The 18,740-nt window shown below is 41.9% G+C and overlaps 1 protein-coding gene and 1 pseudogene across 1 annotated transcript; both read left to right on the forward strand.

Annotated features, from left to right (window-relative positions):
• The first annotated feature begins 10,572 nt into the window (after positions 1 to 10,572).
• Positions 10,573 to 10,734, forward strand: LOC121995271 (annotated as a pseudogene).
• Positions 10,735 to 12,011: 1,277 nt separating this feature from the next.
• LOC122055867 (tubulin alpha-1 chain-like) lies at positions 12,012 to 14,846 on the forward strand. The gene is made up of 5 exons (XM_042617539.1): positions 12,012 to 12,239; positions 12,733 to 12,947; positions 13,041 to 13,240; positions 13,779 to 14,287; positions 14,369 to 14,846. The coding sequence occupies exons 1-5, from the start codon at positions 12,127 to 12,129 to the stop codon at positions 14,679 to 14,681; spliced, it is 1,350 nt and encodes a 449-aa protein (XP_042473473.1). The 5' UTR covers positions 12,012 to 12,126; the 3' UTR covers positions 14,682 to 14,846.
• Positions 14,847 to 18,740: the final 3,894 nt, after the last annotated feature.

The following is an 18,740-nucleotide window of genomic DNA, read 5'->3' on the forward strand; positions in this document are numbered from 1 at the left end:
ACACAGTTGATGAAACGGTGTCGTTAAGTGATACTACACCGGTTAATAACCGATTCGAAGATCGGTGTCGTTAAGTGATACTACACCGGTTTTAACCCGATGTCTAAAATGGCAGACTTTTAACATCGGCTTCATAGACATCGGTCGAAAATGAAATAGACATCGGTGGAAAACCGGTGTCTATGAAGGTTTTTGTTGTGGTGCCTTTTAGACATAGAGTAGCTCTATCTAAAGAGATGTCTCCGAAGACATCAAAGGAGATAGAGGACATGAAAGCAGTTCCTTATGCTTCGGCTGTAGGAAGCCTAATGTATGCAATGCTATGTACGAGACCTGATATCTGTTTTGCTGTGGGCATGGTTAGCAGATATCAGAGTAACCCTGGATAAGGACATTGGACCGCGGTAAAGCATATATTAAAGTACCTGAGAAGAACTAGAGATTATATGTTAGTTTACCAAGCAGACGATTTGCTCCCTATGGGTTACACGGATTCAGATTTCCAATCAAATAGGGACAACAGTAAGTCTACATCAGGCTATGTGTTTACTTTAGGAGGTGGAGCCATTGCATGGAGGAGTGTTAAGCAGAAATGCGTTTTGGACTGAACCATGGAAGCTGAGTATGTAGCAGCCTCTGAGGCGGCTAAAGAAGCAGTATGGCTAGGAACTTTCTAATGGACTTAGATGTGATTCCTGGTTTGCCCAAAATCATCACAATTTATTGTGATAATAGCGGTGCAGTTGCAAACTCAAAGGAACCACGAGTCCATAAGGTAAGTAAACATATAGAGCGCAAGTACCACCTGATACGAGACATCGTCAAGCGAGGAGAAGTTGTCGTCGCCAAGATAGCATCAGCAGATAACCTGGCAGATCCTTTCACTAAGGCCCTTCCGGCGAAAGCTTTTGATCGGCATGTGGAGGGGATGAGAATCAGATGTATGACAACAGATATGGCAGCTTAGACTTTTAGTATAAGTGGGAGATTGTTGGAGTGTATACTTAAAAGTTTAGCTTTTGTACACATTTATTTTGAAATAAAAAATCACATTGGTCAAATGTTTACATTTATTTGTTAAATGTAATTGTTCAATTAATTTATATAGTACATAACATGGAGTGTGGAGTCACACTTAGAAGATCATGTTGTCGGTTCTCTATAAATTATAAACAGTTGCTCGCGACTAAGATGGAAAGGAACAAACCATCAGAATAGACATAGTGTAATTAAGTATTAGTTTATCTTGACTAATAAATTACACTGATACACTTTAAGTGTATTGAGTAGGATCATTTAGGTAAGTTCTTTTTATACTGACTTAGTAAAAGAACTAGACCTTAGTTATTATGGAAGTGTGTGCTCTTAATCCTAATATAATAACAAGCATGTATATTTAATATTTATTTCTTTGACTTATCAAAGGGTGAGGTTTAGCTCGATAAATCAATATGCCCGATAAGTTGGGAAATGATATTACTTATAGTATGTGTTGTTGATTATAGAAGGAATCTGTTGTTGGAACCCCAAGGTGTTTTGATGTGATCAAACAAGCTAAGTTAGGTCCTGCGTTTGTTTAACCCTTGTGTCTAAATGTGCAGGAGCTTAGGAACACAGGAAGTCGAGCGGAAGACGCGGCTAGCGAGAAGGACGGCACGGGAGAGAGCCGACGGGCTCGGTGCGTCCGAGGGACGAGGTGACCGCGGAAGAGTACACCGGTGGACGAGAAGAACGTGCGTGGCGTTCGAGGGACGAGAAACCGGGAATAAAGGCTGCTCGAGGAGAAGGCCGGAACATGGGTTCGGGTGAGCCCTATTCCGGATGGCCGAGATCACCCAAGCTAGTGGAGCCGGAACAGAAGACCCGGACCGAGATGAGCTGAACCGAAGCGGAGCGACCGGACGGAAAAAGTCAACCAGAGTTGACTTTTGGGGTCCGGGGCGCCCGGACCGAAGTTTTTGACCAGATCGAGTCAAACTCGATCTGAACGTTGGGGGATAAATTTTTATCCCCCCAGGGCGCCCCGACCAGTGCTATAAATATAGCACTGGTTTGCACAGATCTTCAGAACTCACTTGTAATCAATTCCTTCTGTGCTTTCAATTATGTTCTTTTCATTTGTGCTGTCAACTTTGTAAAGAGTCTACTCCGCCCAGAGGAGAATCAGATAGTGCGCTTACATTCCTTGGATTAGCAATCCCCTGATTGCAAACCAAGTAAAACTCTGGTGTCTGCTTTTTACTTAGTCTCTTTTATTTATTTATTACAAGTGTTCATTATATAGTTGAAATCCGAGAAAGGTTCGAGTTTTATTTTGTAGGGCAATTCACCCCTCCCCTCTTGCCGGCCTCCAAAGGGACCAACAAGTGGTATCAGAGCAAGGCGCGCTTCAGGAGGACTAACCGCCGATCGAAGCAACAAGATGGCCGGACCAAGCATCATCCCACCAAAATTCGAGGGGAACTTCGCAGACTGGAAGCGTCGTATGGAGGTATTCCTAAAAACAGATTTTGAAATTCGGTTTATTATGAAATATGGTTTTTTAACTCCAATAGATAAAGATGGAAAAGAAAAAGAAGAGAGCGATTGGACAAAGAAGGAGCAGAATGAGTCGGTAGCAAACAGCCGTGCGGAACATCACCTGCTGAGCGTGTTACCGCCTCAAGAGGTCAACCGCATCGGAAACTATTTATCTGCTAAAGAACTTTGGGAGAAGTTCTTGGAACTCCACGAAGGTACGTCCAAAGCAAAGCTCGCTAGAAGGGACATCCTCCACAACAAACTGATGAATATCCGTCTGGAGAAAGGTGAGAAAGTAGTCAGTCTACATGCAAAGGTAAAAGAACTAGTTACTGGTCTTGAAAACCTTGGTGAAACGGTAACAAACCGGGACACTATACGCTACGCGCTCAACGTGTTTCCAAGAACTCCGGAGTGGACATCAATCGTCGATGCTTACTACATCTCAAAAGACCTGGAGGTAAGCACTTTAGAAGAGTTGTTTTCTACCCTTGAATTACACGAAACTATATATGCAGAGATATCAAAGGACACAACCCAGACTATGGCGCTGAACGCAACCAACAAGGATGAACCCGAGTCAGACTTTGAAGACGATTAAGAAGCGTACATGGTAAGAAACTTTAAAATGTTTTTTAGATCTAATAAATTTAAAATGCAGAATAAAAAGAATCAAAAAGGTAGAAGAAAGGTACGGTGCTACCAGTGTCAGAAGGAGGGACACCTAAGGGAAGACTGCCCAGAACTCAAGAAGGTCAAAATGAAGGCACCTAAGAAACACAACCTAAAAGCAACTTGGGATGACACTTCTTCATCTGAATCAGAAGCTCAAGAATATGCGGGGATTGCACTGATGGCAAGCCACGAAGGACAAAGTACATCAGAACCCAGCATCGATGAAGGGGGAGCGACCTCAGATGGAAGTAGCGAAGCAGGGGGAGATTCAGGCTTCAAGTCTGATATGGTAAGTGAGGTATGCCTCTTACCCCCTGATGAACTTTACTTTGGTATCAAAGCTATGACTAAATCCATGTATAAATTAGAAAATAAAAATGCCAAATTAGAAAATGAAATTTTAGAAACAAAGAGAATTTTGGCAAAATCATGTCTTATAGAGGATTTTGAAAAATTGAAAATTGAAAATGAAAAACTAAAAGAAGAAATAGAAAGATTGAAAAAATCTAATTGTTCAAATATTTCTACTTTTAGAAATTATAAATGTTTAAATTGGTATTATAGATTTCATCAAAGTCAAATTAGAAATATATCAAAAATCTATATACCTAGGAAATACTTGGTTAATCCTGTAGGTAGGAACCTCTATTGGGTTCCAAAAACCTATTTAATTTAAAATTAAAGTCAGACTTAGCATTTTCAGCAAAGAAATTAAATAACTAATTTCTTTATAAGGCTTTGTCTAAGGAAGTGGTTGTTGCTCCAATAACCAAGAAGGCCTAGTGCCTCGCCACGACCTGGAAGCCAAGTATCGAAATGAAAAGTTTAATTGACTAACTGAAAAAGCATTAATTTAAATTACTTAATGCTTTAAAAGAGTTATTCAATTTGTGTTAGAAACATTTTAACTTGACTTAGAAATTTTTTATTATCTTAGAAATTTTTATGAAAATTGACTTAGATTTTTTTTAACTTAGATTTTTTTTATGATAATATTGACTTAGAATTGTTTCTTATGAATATTAACTTAGATTTTTTTAATTAGGAAATTTTTTTTGGAAATGTTGCGATAAGTTTTAAAACTTAAATTTTTTTTAACACTTATGACTGTTCTTATCTGAAAAATATTTTTTTCGAACGAAAAATTCTGAAGAGTGTATTTACTTAGACATTATTTTACACTTAAAAGTTCATGTTTGAATTGACCTTAGACTTGTTTCTAACCCCAATTTTTATGTGATCAAAGGGGGAGAAGTATGTTAAGTCTAGGGGGAGGTACTATAATACTATAATTTTTCACTTGAAAAATATTTAGACTTATTTGAATATAAATTGTTTTTATTGCATATGGTTACCCTAACTTAACTTGGGTTGCTCACATCAAAAAAGGGGAGATTGTTGGAACCCCAAGGTGTTTTGATATGATCAAACAAGCTAAGTTAGGTCCTGCGTTTGTTTAACCCTTGTGTCTAAGTGTGCAGGAGCTTAGGAACACAGGAAGTCGAGCGGAAGACGCGGCTAGCAAGAAGGACGACATGGGAGAGAGCCGACGGGCTCGGTGCGTCCGAGGGACGAGATGACCGCGGAAGAGTACACCAGTGGACGAGAAGAACGTGCGCGGCGTTCGAGGGACGAGAAACCGGGAAGGAAGGCTGCTCGAGGAGAAGGCCAGAACATGGGTTCGGGTGAGCCCTATTCCGGATGGCCGAGATCACCCAAGCTAGTGGAGCCGGAACAGAAGACCCGGACCGAGACGAGCTGAACCGAAGCAGAGCGACCGGACGGAAAAAGTCAACCAGAGTTGACTTTTGGGGTCTGGGGCACCCGGAACCATCCGGGGCGCCCGGAACCATCCGGGGCGCCCGGAACCATCCGGGGCGCCCGGACCCCTCCGGGGCGCTCAGAACCCTCCGGGGCGCCCGAACCGAAGTTTTTGACCAGATCGAGTCAACCTCGATCTGAACGTTGGGGGATAAAGTTTTATCCCCCCAGGGCGCCCGGAACCCCTTCGGGGCGCCCAGACCAGTGCTATAAATATAGCACTGGTTTGCACAGATCTTTAGAACTCACTTGTAATCAATTCCTTCTGTGTTTTCAATTCTGTTCTTTTCATTTGTGCTGTCAACGTTGTAAAGAGGCTACTCCGCCCAGAGGAGAATCAGATAGTGCGGTTACATTCCTTGGATTAGCAATCCCCTGATTGCAAACCAAGTAAAACTCTGGTGTCTGCTTTTTACTTAGTCTCTTTTATTTATTTATTACAAGTGTTCATTATATAGTTGAAATCCGAGAAAGGTTCGAGTTTTATTTTGTAGGACAATTCACCCCTCCCCTCTTGCCGGCCTCCAAAGGGACCAACATCTGTGTCCTAGTTATCTAGGTTGAGAATGCCCCCAAGAGGAGCTCATAAGGATTGCCATGTTAAACTCTGCAGGTGGACCTAGTCCAACATGACTATAGAGTTGAGTGGTACTACTCTTGGAGCTAGATATTAATTAAATGAGTTGTCAGTAACTCACTTAATTAGTGGGCATTCGTAATCTTAAACACAGGGAGACTAACACACTCATGATAAGAAGGAGCCCATATTGTAATTTGGGATTGGTGCGGTAGTGCGTTAATAACTCTCTAGTGGAATGAGTTATTATCGATGAACTTGAGTTGTGTGTTCGGGATGAGCACGGGATACTCAAGCTCATCGGAAGGTCAAAACCAATTTCTCCTCTAGGTCCCTGTTATAGCCTCAATAAAGCCTCAAGTCCATCCAAAGAAAAGCCTATCTTGGTGTCCAAGAAGGGGTCGGTTCATTACTTGGTGACCAAGCAATGGCCGGCCACATATTCTCTAGAAATGGCCGGCCCTTGCCTTGGGAAAAGGGGGTCGGCCGTAATATTTAAATTAGGAAGGTTGTTTTTGAATTTTTAAATTTCCTCAGATATTTACAATTTGTAAAAAGAGAGATTTTAAAAATTTATAAAATTTTTCCTAATTTAAATTAGGCCACAAGGTTTTAAAAGAGAGTTGTAAAATTTATAAAACTTTCTTTTAAAAAGAAATATTATTAGAGATGTTTTAAATTTTAAAACTTGGTTTTAAATTTTAAAACTTTCCTTTTAATATCCACATTAGAAAAAAAAGAGAGTTTGTAAAATTTTATTAGAAGTTTTCTTCTTTTAAAAGTTTATAAAATTTTTTTCTTTCTTTCCCTTTTAATAAGTGGCCGGCCACCTTGCTTGGTGCCCAAGCAAGGGGCCGGTCAAATAATTAAACATCAACAAATAGTTGTTTAATTAATAAATCAATCTAGGATTGATTAATTAAAAGGAAAGAAAAAGAAAAAAAAAAGAAATAGGAATGAGTCTAATTTTTTATAAAACTCTTTCCATAATTTTCCGTTGAAACTAATATAAAAGGGGGGGAAGGGGAGACCTTGAAAAATATAACAATTGATATTGTGTTGTTGGAGATCATCAAGTGGTCGTCCCCTTCCCTCTCTTCCCTTTGCTCTCTTTTGCTCCTTTGTGGTGGTGGTGGCCGAATTCTAGAGAAGGAGGAGAAGCTTTCCGGGTGATGTTCGTCTTGGAGGATCGTCGCCCACACGACGTCCAAGAGGAGGCGAGGGATACGGCAGAAGATCTCGAGGTTTTTTGCATACAAGGAAGAGGTATAACTAGTATTTAATTTCCGCATCATACTAGTTAATTTTTCTTTGTATAAATACCAAATACAAGAGGCATTCGATTCTTGTTTTACGAATTTAATTTCGATTGCGTTCTTTTTCTTTTTTCCTTGTGATTTGATTGTTCCTTTTGGTTAACCTAGAGTTATATAAGGAAATTAAATATTAACTTTCCTTAAAAGGCTTTGTCTAGTCGGTGGTGGTTGCTCCCATATCCAAGAAGGCCAAGTGCCTCGCCATGCAGTACTGGAAGCCAATTTTGGAAACTAATATTTAATTGAATTTATAACCTAGGTGATTTGGATCAAACGTGTTAACTTCCGCAGGAGATACAAGTTTAACTTAAAAGAACATATGGTAGCTAGGAAAGGTTCAGATCACGTACAAAATTTTTGTACAGTGGAGCCATTGGATTTTCCGAGTAGCAACCAACAGTCCCATCTCCCGCAGTGGCAGTTTCCCCAGCCGTGACCTCCTGCGAGCCAACCGGGGTCAAACCGAGCCGCTCCATCTCCTTGGCGGCAGCCGCCTCGATCTTGGCCTGCTTGGCCTTCATTATCCCGGCAGCTCGGGCGCGCATCATGTTGTCAGCTGCAAAAGAAGAACAGAATCAGTTAGAATCAAAGGAAGGTGGATAAGGAAATCTGGTACCTAGGCTGCTCGGAAGCTACACTCGGCTCGGACTTAGCCAAAAGATATACAGTACGCCCTCGGGGAGCAACTTGTGAATATCAAACTTCAGGCCGACCGGCATATTGGCAGCATGAAGATAATCCGGCCGTGTCTTGTACCTCTTTAAATCTGGCTGAGCGGGAGGACCGACCTGCCACTTGGTCTGGAAGCTCGGACGCTCGGGGAGTCTGATATAGAAGAAATACTCCTTCCAGTGCTTGTTGGAGGTCGACATCCTGTCGAAGAAGACTAGGCCAATGTGAGATTGGAATAGGTAGGTGCCTAACTCGGACTGTTTAGGGTAGTAGAAATAGTGGAAGACCTGAGGGGTCAGTGGGATGCTATGTACTTTGAATAACACAACTACACCACATAACAAGCGGAAGGAATTGGGAACAAGCTGGGTGAGAGGGATGTGAAAGAAATTGCAAACCTCGGTAATGAACGGGTGGATGGGAAATCGAAGGTCGGTCACAAACTGGTCTCGAAAGAAACAGATAGTGTCAGTCGGCGGGTTATATGGCCGATCAAACGGTCCGGCCAGGACAATTTCGTGGTCGGGCGGAATGTCAAAAGCATTTATGAGATGCGTCGAGTCGTCCGCGTTAAACCTGGTCTCCATGGTGGTGTACCAAGGAGCAGGGGCCGGGTCAACTGGTTGAGAGGAGTTGGCCATAGCCAGAAAACACAGGCGGAGGGGTTGGCTAAAGGAGTCGACCGAAGGATACGGCAGGATCAGCAACGAGTTCGATAAACAGAATTGACGGAATATCGAAGGGCGATGACAGCCAAAGGAAAAGAAGCGGAAGTCAGAGCTTACAGGAAAATGAAGCGCCGGAGAAGAAGGCTAAGAGGCACCGGAGCACTGGAGGCAAGCGAAGTCGCCGGAGCAAACAAGGGAGAAGCGGAAACAGAATGCCGAAAAAGCGGTGACGCCAGAGGTTTATAAAGAGGGGCACGGTCGAGCTGAGCCGTCCGATCTAGGGCACAGGGATCAAAGTGCACATCTAACCGTTGAATTCAAACAGTCAAACGTCACATCAGCAGCTGTAACCTCGGACGTGCGGCAATTGCGCTGGCGACACGTGGCGTCCCCCCACGGGTCAGCATTAAATGGGCTCATGTTCGGCCTTAATGAAAGCAATCTACACGTATCACGAGGAGATTCAGACGGCATCAGCAATGACCGACCGGCCCGCGCCCCCTCGGCAGCAGTGAGGAAAAGTAGCCAAAAATGACCAAGTATAAATGCACGAAGCACCGACCGAGAGAAAAGGCCGGTTGGGAGAGAAAGGTCGGTCCTACGGGAGCTGGCGGGATCCAGCTCATCTGCTGGCCGACCAGCCAATTCCTCACCAGGCTACTCGTCCAGTCAGTTGGACTTTCAGCCTCCTTCGACTAGACTTGAAGGGAAGGCATGTGATCCGGTGGTAAAGGGGGTGGGGCCGACCGGCAGGAGGTCAACATCCTGTGGGGCCGACCGGCGGGAGGTCAACATCCTGTGGGGTCGACCGGCAGGAGGTCAAGGTGGTCAACACCCTGTAGGTGCCCGACCGGGCGAATCATCTCCCCCGATCGGCGAAAAGCCGATCCGGCATCTCGATAGATCGGCTCGACTCGGGCCTGAGCTCATGACGCCTGGCGAGTGACTAGCACGGCTTGACAGCAGGGAGCGAAGGCTGAGCGATCTTCAGCTCGACCGACCGGCAACACCAGGGCCTTCGTATGATTGGCTGAGCAGATGTCCCGCTCGGCCAACCGCGACGTTAGCCGAGTGGTTCTTCCGTCCGGCTTGATATGAGACAAAAGGGGTAGGTAACTCTATCTTCCTCGAGACAAGTGTCGCCGACAGGCAGCATGGTAGGCGGCTGGATTAGACAGAGAATCGTACGACGAAAGTTTTCGCTGTCACGTCAAGGATATGCTCGCACTATTACGGTAAGGCGTCAGACACGCTTTTCTGACACACTCATTACAGGTATGCTTTGAGAGGCATGCACGTCTCGGTAAGCATACACGCACCTTCAGGGAGCCCTATATAAAGACCCCCAGACTCCAACGGAAGTATACGCGATTCATCACTGTAGCTACAGTTCTCGTCATTCTACTTCGATTTCTTGCTACCGGCGGCTAACTCGAGCGTCGGAGTGTCGTTGCCGGAAACCCCTTCCCAGCTCGGTTTTGTGCTTGCAAGTCCTCGTCGAAGGTCTACGTCACTTACAGGACTACGCGGAGTCAACGAGAGCACCACGTCCTCAGCGACCATCGACTCAGTGCTCGGACAGGATCAATTGACATAGTTAATTCACCAAGGGATGTTAATATGTTATCATAAATAAATTTTGGATCGATTTTCATGCCTATTATTACTGAACCAAGATGATAAGTTAGTCTGTTCTATCCTATCAAATGACCAGCTCGTCATGAGCTGACCTATCCTATCACAGATCGACTTGACCGCTCTAATGATAAACATGAGTAGTCAATTAGAAATTGAATTCTTATTTTGACATCGTAAAATATGAATGTTTATAGGTTAAATACACATTTTCTATCGTTATATAGGGTACATGTGTAGACCCTAAATTTGATAGAGTCAACTTTTTCACATGATAACGAACGGATGAGATTGGCTCCGCGTCATTCCGGGCTAATGCTATTTTAAGCCATCGTTCAGTCGTCACATGCTCCTAGTCGGCTCCTTTGTTTATCGAACTATTAATATTTTAATTTTTAAATTTATCTTTACTTTCTTACTTAGTCTTCATTTTCCAGCTAAATTGTCGCACCTTCGCTAAAATCAAAATATCACATAAAGGGGTTTTGTCATTAAAATTAAACACCTTATCATTTAATTAAGACTTAGAAACCTTTAGGATTTTTACTAACTAATTTTGATAAAGCATAAAATAAAATTATATTAATATCTTTTTTTTCTTTTGCACTATCATGACACATCTTAGGATTGATAATAACATGAACAAAGAAGTTTCTATAAATACCTTGGATCGACGACTTTAGAAAATATATTTTTCTCGACTTTTTGATTAAGATCAATTGTAGTATTTGTCTTTATTAGTTTAATATCTGATATAAAATATTAAATTAATTTTTATGAGAGAAAATCTGTTATAGTTTTTGAGTATCGCCCTTGCGTTGTATTATTGCATGAGTCTAATTTATGTGAATATGACACTAATTTATGAGTATCTATGAATTATATTATGTGTGCACGATGGCTAGTGTATCATTATGAATTGAATATGATATGTCGTCGTTAAAAATAAAACTACAAATTAATAAACCTAATCAAAATTATTGAATAGTTGATAAATTTTAAAATTACTAAATCACGTATCTAAAATTATTTGTATCCCTTCGTATTTGTTTGCTCCTACTCAATCAAAACAATTGATTCGGGACACTATTGTGATGATGATAATTTCTAAATCAATTGTTATATATACCAAACAAGAACATAAGACTTGATTTCATGTAATTTCAAGGGTGATTATACTAATCTCAGGTGCCCTTTAGAATCTGTCCATAGGTTATGTGAAAGAAGATAAATTATTGACTCAGATTATAATCGACCGACAAATCACTAGAGATGAAAAGAGTTTTTCCCTGAGAATATACTACTTGAGGATTTGATCCCTACTTTATTATAACAAATATATCATCATCTAATCAACTAGGTATTCTGGTGGAGTATTCACATATGGTACTGCCGAGTATGTATGAGCTCCTTCTAATGAAAAAATAAAATTGAATGAGAATTTGGTTCATCCCACACGTACCCGTCATGGGCATCTCGCTTTTCTATGTTCTATGGATTTGTATGTAACTATTGAGACTTGGGATATTCTACTATGATTTTATGTCATTTCAATATCTCTAGATCTATCAGTCGATTTTAATTAAAATCGACACATAAATTTAGAAAACTTAAAATTATACAAAATCAAACTCTATATATTCATCTAATTTTTCTAATTACATTCATTCATTCTAACATTCTTTCGATACGTTATATTGAGAATAAGAATTTTGTAAACATGAATTAAGCACAGTAATCGCATGGGATAGATAGAAAAAATATAAAGGGTAAAGATTAAATTAGACATTTGATTTATTAATTTTAAAACTTACCTTCCGTTGAACATTCAATTGCTTTCACTGCGTTCCGTAATTTTCTAAAATAAAATTATATAGGCAAAACCGAACCAATGCTGCATCGTGATGAGGAGAGGCCTTAAAAATACACATAAATTAGGATGTTTCTAATATTAATTGATCTCCTCGCAAAACTTTATTTTATTTTTCATATAAGTCCATATCTGGAAGGTATTTTCGTCTTTCAAGATAAATCGAGGATTTCTAGGTTTGCTCATCCTGTCATCGTGGGGCTCAACGGTTCTCGGACTCGAAAGCAATTATTAAATCAGATGAAATCAGCCCATTAAATATCCGCTCCCTTACTGGCCGTCAGTACTCAAAAGGCACTTCCGGGTTTTCGTCTTCTCGCCGATCGGTCTAGATTTCTAGGGTTCATCACCGGCGAGAGGCGAACAGAAGCGATGAGGGAGATCATAAGTATTCACATCGGTCAGGCCGGGATCCAGGTCGGGAATGCCTGCTGGGAACTCTACTGCCTTGAACACGGCATCCAGCCCGATGGCATAATGGCCAGGTGACCTCTTTTACTGCAAGCGCGTTGTTATTAGATCTTGTTTTTTTTTTGGTCCGTAGATCTCTGAGTTTGAGTGGGAAAAGAGTTGGATGCGTTTTCGGTCTCTGGAATAGATAGATCGAGGGTTGTCTTTCAGATTTGGGTAGACGGCTCTAACCTGGAAGAAAATTAGATGCGTTTTGAGATCTAGGGTTTTCTTTCAAATCGGGTTGACCCTGGTAATGGTTTTATGAAATGGCGTGAAATTGGTGATCTTCTCTCCGGATCTGTTTGGGATAAGCATCTCCGTCCATTGGGTACTCAACTATTTCATTTTTGGGCTTTTCTAGCTCACGTATAAAAATGTATCCTTTTCGTCATGCTTCATAGATTTTTTGGGATAAGCCGTTCTTTCCTAGTTGTACCTAGAACAACATAATCGCGATTTCCTGCGTTAATTTCATTTAAGAAGGACCTTTGTTTTCTTGTCTAACGTTTTGGTCGTCTTCTTTAGTGATTCTACTGTAGGAGTGGCCTGCGACGCCTTCAATACCTTCTTCAGTGAAACTGGTGCTGGGAAGCATGTGCCAAGGGCCATCTTTGTGGATCTGGAGCCGACTGTCATTGACGAAGTTAGATCTGGATCTTATCGCCAACTCTTCCATCCGGAACAACTCATCTCTGGGAAGGAGGATGCAGCTAATAACTTTGCCAGGGGCCACTACACAGGTAGATACGCTCATTTTACTTGTCCTTGAGTCCGCTCCTTACTATTACAACATTTGCATGTAATTTATTCTCGATTCTCTTTGTGACATGCAGTGGGAAAGGAAATTGTTGACCTCTGCCTTGATCGTGTCAGGAAACTAGCTGACAACTGCACTGGGTTGCAAGGGTTTTTAGTCTTCAATGCTGTTGGTGGCGGTACCGGATCTGGTTTGGGTTCCTTGCTTTTGGAAAGGCTATCTGTGGATTATGGCAAGAAGTCAAAGCTGGGTTTCACAATCTACCCCTCTCCTCAGGTATTAGAAAAATTTCGTGCAGGCATCCTTAGTTTTAGATCAAATATTGTCTTATTGGTTGTTCTCTAGTAGGTTCGCCTTGGTGCCTTCAGATTGCATGTTATTATGTAGCCTTAGGTTCTTGTTAATGCTTGTCAAATTATTTTCTTACAAATTGCAGTTAGTACTTTCATTTGACCTTGGAAATTTCCTTTGAATATCTATGACAGTTTAGTATGGAGCTCCGATGTTAAAGATGTAGCACTCTGATATCTGCATCTTGGTAGTTGTGATCTGATTAACCTAAAAATAACTTCCAAGATTGTGTTTGTATTGACAACTACTTTAGTGTGGGTTTCTATGCCATTTTTTCTCTGCCATAATGAATAGTGTCTTCATAAGTAAAATTATTCAATTTCCATCTGCACAAACCTTATGTAGTTGTATGGTTAGCGTCTAGTTGCTTAGCTTCCATTGTAGATGCCTATTTTTTATTCAGTTGCTTTGTAGATACGCATACTTGGCAAAGTGGACATATCCTGTGACATTTTTTCCGCAGGTATCTACAGCAGTTGTGGAACCGTATAACAGTGTCCTTTCCACACACTCTCTTCTTGAGCACACCGATGTTGCAATTCTTTTGGACAATGAGGCAATTTATGATATCTGCAGAAGATCTCTGGATATTGAGCGTCCAACTTATACCAACTTGAACAGATTGATTTCTCAGGTCATATCTTCTTTGACCACCTCCCTGAGGTTCGATGGAGCCATTAATGTTGATATAACTGAGTTTCAAACCAATCTTGTCCCATATCCTAGAATTCATTTCATGCTTTCCTCATATGCACCTGTCATTTCTGCTGAGAAAGCATACCACGAGCAACTTTCAGTTCCTGAAATCACAAATGCTGTATTTGAGCCTTCAAGCATGATGGCAAAATGTGACCCAAGGCATGGAAAATACATGGCTTGTTGTTTAATGTACCGAGGAGATGTTGTGCCCAAAGATGTCAATGCAGCTGTTGCGACCATTAAGACCAAGAGAACTGTCCAATTTGTCGACTGGTGAGTTTCTATCAGATCCTGCCCTTATAAGATTGAATTTGTTCTGCTTTACACTTGACTATTATTTCTCATGTTTTGAAGGTGCCCTACTGGTTTTAAGTGCGGTATCAACTACCAGCCACCTACAGTAGTGCCTGGAGGTGATCTAGCCAAGGTTCAGCGAGCTGTGTGCATGATCAGCAACAACACTGCTGTCGCCGAGGTGTTTTCAAGAATCGACCATAAATTTGACCTCATGTATGCTAAGCGAGCCTTTGTCCACTGGTACGTGGGCGAGGGAATGGAAGAAGGTGAGTTCTCAGAAGCACGGGAGGACTTGGCTGCCCTCGAGAAGGACTACGAGGAGGTTGGGGCAGAAGGTGCTGATGATGAGGAAGATCCAGAGGATTTCTAAATAATCATGTTTGCTGTATGATATTATTGTTTTTGGATTTTTGTGGTGGTTTGTTTCTTCAGCTCCCATCAGGTGGGTATTTGGATTGTTTATGACCTTAAGCCCGTACTGTCTTTCAAGAACAAATTAATGGCAGCGGCTCTTTGCAGCTACTCGTGCTTATTATGCCTCGTTGCCAATCTTTTGGTTTTTGTTTATTTTTGAAGCTAATATTTGTCTTCTCATAATGCTTGCACCTTTTTATGGTAATTATTAGTTCTGCAAAATGAACGTCCATTCCATGATTGTACTTGTTTATGATCTTAAAAGCCTGTAGTGTCAAATTTATATGTTAGAAAAAGGGCTCTCAAATTTAGTATATTGTTGTTTGTTAAACACAAGTCCAAATGAAGTTTAGTTATTACACAAGTCATTTGTGTTATTGTTGCGGTTGTATTCTATTTTAGATTTTTAATTACCTTTAATGATTTTTTGGATTAAAGTTTAGGCTTATTTTATAAACTCTATAGAAATTTAGTGGTTTTAAATTAAGTTTTTATTGAGTTTTAAAAAGTTATGGGGTATTTAAACACTTTTTTAAAATTTTATGTAAATTTTATGGCATCTAAACTTTTAATAGATTTTAATGGATTCTTTTTTAAAATTTCTTGGACATAGATTGAATAACATTTGGTATAATTTTAAAAATTATTTTGGAATTTCTTGGGCATAAACGGTATAACATTTGCTGAAATGTATGTTTTCTATGAAAATTTTTGAATCATTATGATAAAATAATCAAAGTTCATATGTGTATTATATTTTTTTTATTTCTCAATAAGATGATGAAAAAATCATATGGCTAATAAGTGAAAAAATTATTAATAGATATAAGATCTTGGATGTTGACAGAAAATGTTTGATTAGAATGAGAAAAATCAAAATCTTCATATTTTATTAGGATCACCGTGTATAAAATATTTAGCAAAATATGTGTAATGATATGTGATTTTGAATTATATATAATTATAGGTTTGTTGCCTATTACTTTTCTAGATCCTCATGCTTATGTGATCCTGTCTGAAATCTACGAAGATATGCACTAGCTCCGATGAACGTTGATCCCTAATGAAGAGAACCTCCTGTAGATCTGGAAGAAGCCCTCCACGATCCTACGCATAGCGAGACAAACCAACAAAGCGTTAGTGACCTAAGATCGGGATGGGGATCCCTGGCTAGGCCCTCCGACGCTTAAGTTAGTTTCTCTCTCCAAAGGTGGAAGAAAGGAAGGAGAACAGTAACTGAAGTGAAACAGAGTTTGGATGCTAGAAGCCTAGAACTTGTGTACCTTGCCAACGGAGAGGATCCCTCTTTTTATACTACCTCACGTGACCTCCGTAGTCGTGAAGTGGTCCCCTGTTCGTTAGGGTTTGTTAGGAGATAAAGACATCTTCTATACTTTGTGCAATACTACTTTAAGAAATCTTTTCTGTACCCCAGATGTATTCGTTTTGTCGTTTATAACTTGTATTTATAATGGGGACACGTCATTATGACTGAAGAAACTTATAGAAGATATTTCCTTCCAAATATCATGTTGGGCATGTCTTGGTCGATTGTTCAAGTTGGTTGCATATGCTATTAAGAATACCCTCTGTTGAATATGTCTCGGCCGATTGTTCAAGCCGACCGTATATTAGGAATACCTTCTGTTGAATATATCCTGGTCGGTCGTTCAAGTCGGTCGTATATTAGGAATACCTTCTGTTGAATATGTCTCGGCGGGTCGTTCAAACCAGCCGTATATTAGGGATATATTATGCTAAATATGTCTTGGCCAGTCGTTCAAGTCGGCCGTATATTAGGTATACCTTCTATTGAATATGTCTTTATACTCGGGCGAACTTTGCCTGGTCAAGCATATATGAGCACATGAGCACTCGTTCGGCCTGCGGTCGGTCGATAATATGTTGAGAGTCATACATAAGGATAAATGCCTTTATGATTAGATGAGCTTTGCCCGATCGAGCATATATGAACACTGTTAGGATCCTTCGTACTCGGCTAGAGAGGGGGGTGTGAATAGCCGCCCCAAATCGCTCGCGTTTCTTCCTACACTTCGTTAGCGCAGCGGAAAAATAAACTAGAAACGAAAGGAAGAATATCAAACCTTAGACGCAGCGATGTAACGAGGTTCGGAGATGATACTCCTACTCCTCGGCGTGTCCGTAAGGTGGACGAGCCCTATCAATCCGTCGGTGGATGAGTCCCCGGAAAACCGGCTAAATCAAACTCCTTCTGGGTGGAGAAACCTCGCCACAATGTCTTGCAACAGCAAGATAAACAGAAGTACAAGAATACAGCAAGAAACTAAGTACAATACAAGAATGTAATAACCCTAGCTTGCCTTCTTGTCGACTGGATGAAGCAACAGCTCCAAGCGCCTACAACAGCAGGTGATCCAGCCGGAAGCTCACGCGAAGCTTTGGACGAGCTCAACAAAGCTCAAGCACAGCAGCACTTAGCAACAGGAAGGAGGAAGAAGAAGAAGAAGCCCTGTAGAAGCTCTCAGCCCCTTTATACCTGCGAAGAAGAAACAGCGAAGAAACTAGCCGTTGCGTCGCAACGGCTAGAACCCTGATCGGTCTACGGACCGATCAGGCCCTGTGCTGATCGGTCCCCAGACCGATCAGTTAGTGCACAGAACCTTCTGTGCGTACTCTGATCGGTCTGTGGACCGATCAGGCTACAGCTGGATCGGTCCACAGACCGATCCCAGCTGGCTCTTCCTTCGCGACGTCGTCTCCTGATCGGTCGCCAGACCGATCAGGACATGGCCTGATCGGTCTGTGGACCGATCAGCCTGCCTTTCTTTTCACCTCTGTTCGCTTGCTGATCGGTCACCGAACAGAGAGTTTCTGTTCGGTATCTGATCGGTCACCAGACCGATCAGAGCAAACAAGGTATCACTGGATCGGTCTGGTGACCGATCCAGAGCTTGGTTTTTGCCCAAACCAAGTTCCAAGACTTCCAAACCAATATCCGGTCAACCTTGACCTATTGGTACTTCATCCCAAGCATCTGGTCACTCCCTTGACCTGCTTAGAACTCTCTGCCAAGTGTCCGGTCAATCCCTTTGACCTACTTGGACTTTCCAACACCAGAAGTCCGATCATCCCTGATCCATCTGGATTTTCCCTTGCCTGGCTTCACTCACCAGGACTTTCACCTGGCTTCACTCACCAGGATTTCCACACTGCCTAACATCCCAGTTAGGACTTTCTCACTGCCTGGCTTCACTCACCAGGACTTTCCCACTGCCTGGCTTCACTCACCAGGACTTTCCACACTGCCTAACATCCCAGTTAGGACTTTCCCATGCCTGGCTTCACTCACCAGGACTTTCCAACTGCCTGGCTTCACTCACCAGGACTTTCCACACTGCCTAACATCCCAGTTAGGACTTTCCCATGCCTGGCTTCACTCACCAGGACTTTCCAACTGCCTAACATCCCAGTTAGGACTTTCCCATTGCCTGGCTTCACTCACCAGGACTTCTCCGTGCCAAGTCTCCATACTTGGACTTTTCCAGTGCCAAGTCTCCATACTTGGACTTTTCCCGTGCCAAGTCTCCATACTTGGACTTTTCGCGTGCCAAGCTCCCTGCTTGGACTTTTCCAGTGCCAAGTCTCCATACTTGGACTTTTCCCGTGCCAAGTCTCCATACTTGGACTTTTCGCATGCCAAGCTCCCTGCTTGGACTTTTCCAGTGCCAAGCTCCCTGCTTGGACTTTTCCGGTGCCAAGTCTCCATACTTGGACTTTTTCCCGAATCAGGTCAACCAGGTCAACCTTACCTACGGTTGCATCAATACTTTCCCAATCATCTATTCTTGTCCCATATCAAGAATAGAACTCTCTCACGAGTGTCAAACATCAACATGCAACTCAACTAGGTCAACCTTGACCTAAGGTTGCACCAACAATCTTCCCAAGTCAAACATCAAAATACAACTCGAGTCAAGTCAACTCGAGTCGGGTCAACCAGGTCAACCTTGACCTAAGGTTGCACCAACAATCT

The sequence above is a fragment of the Zingiber officinale genome, chromosome 1B (genome assembly GCF_018446385.1).
Source record: "Zingiber officinale cultivar Zhangliang chromosome 1B, Zo_v1.1, whole genome shotgun sequence".
Taxonomy (NCBI): domain Eukaryota; kingdom Viridiplantae; phylum Streptophyta; class Magnoliopsida; order Zingiberales; family Zingiberaceae; genus Zingiber; species Zingiber officinale.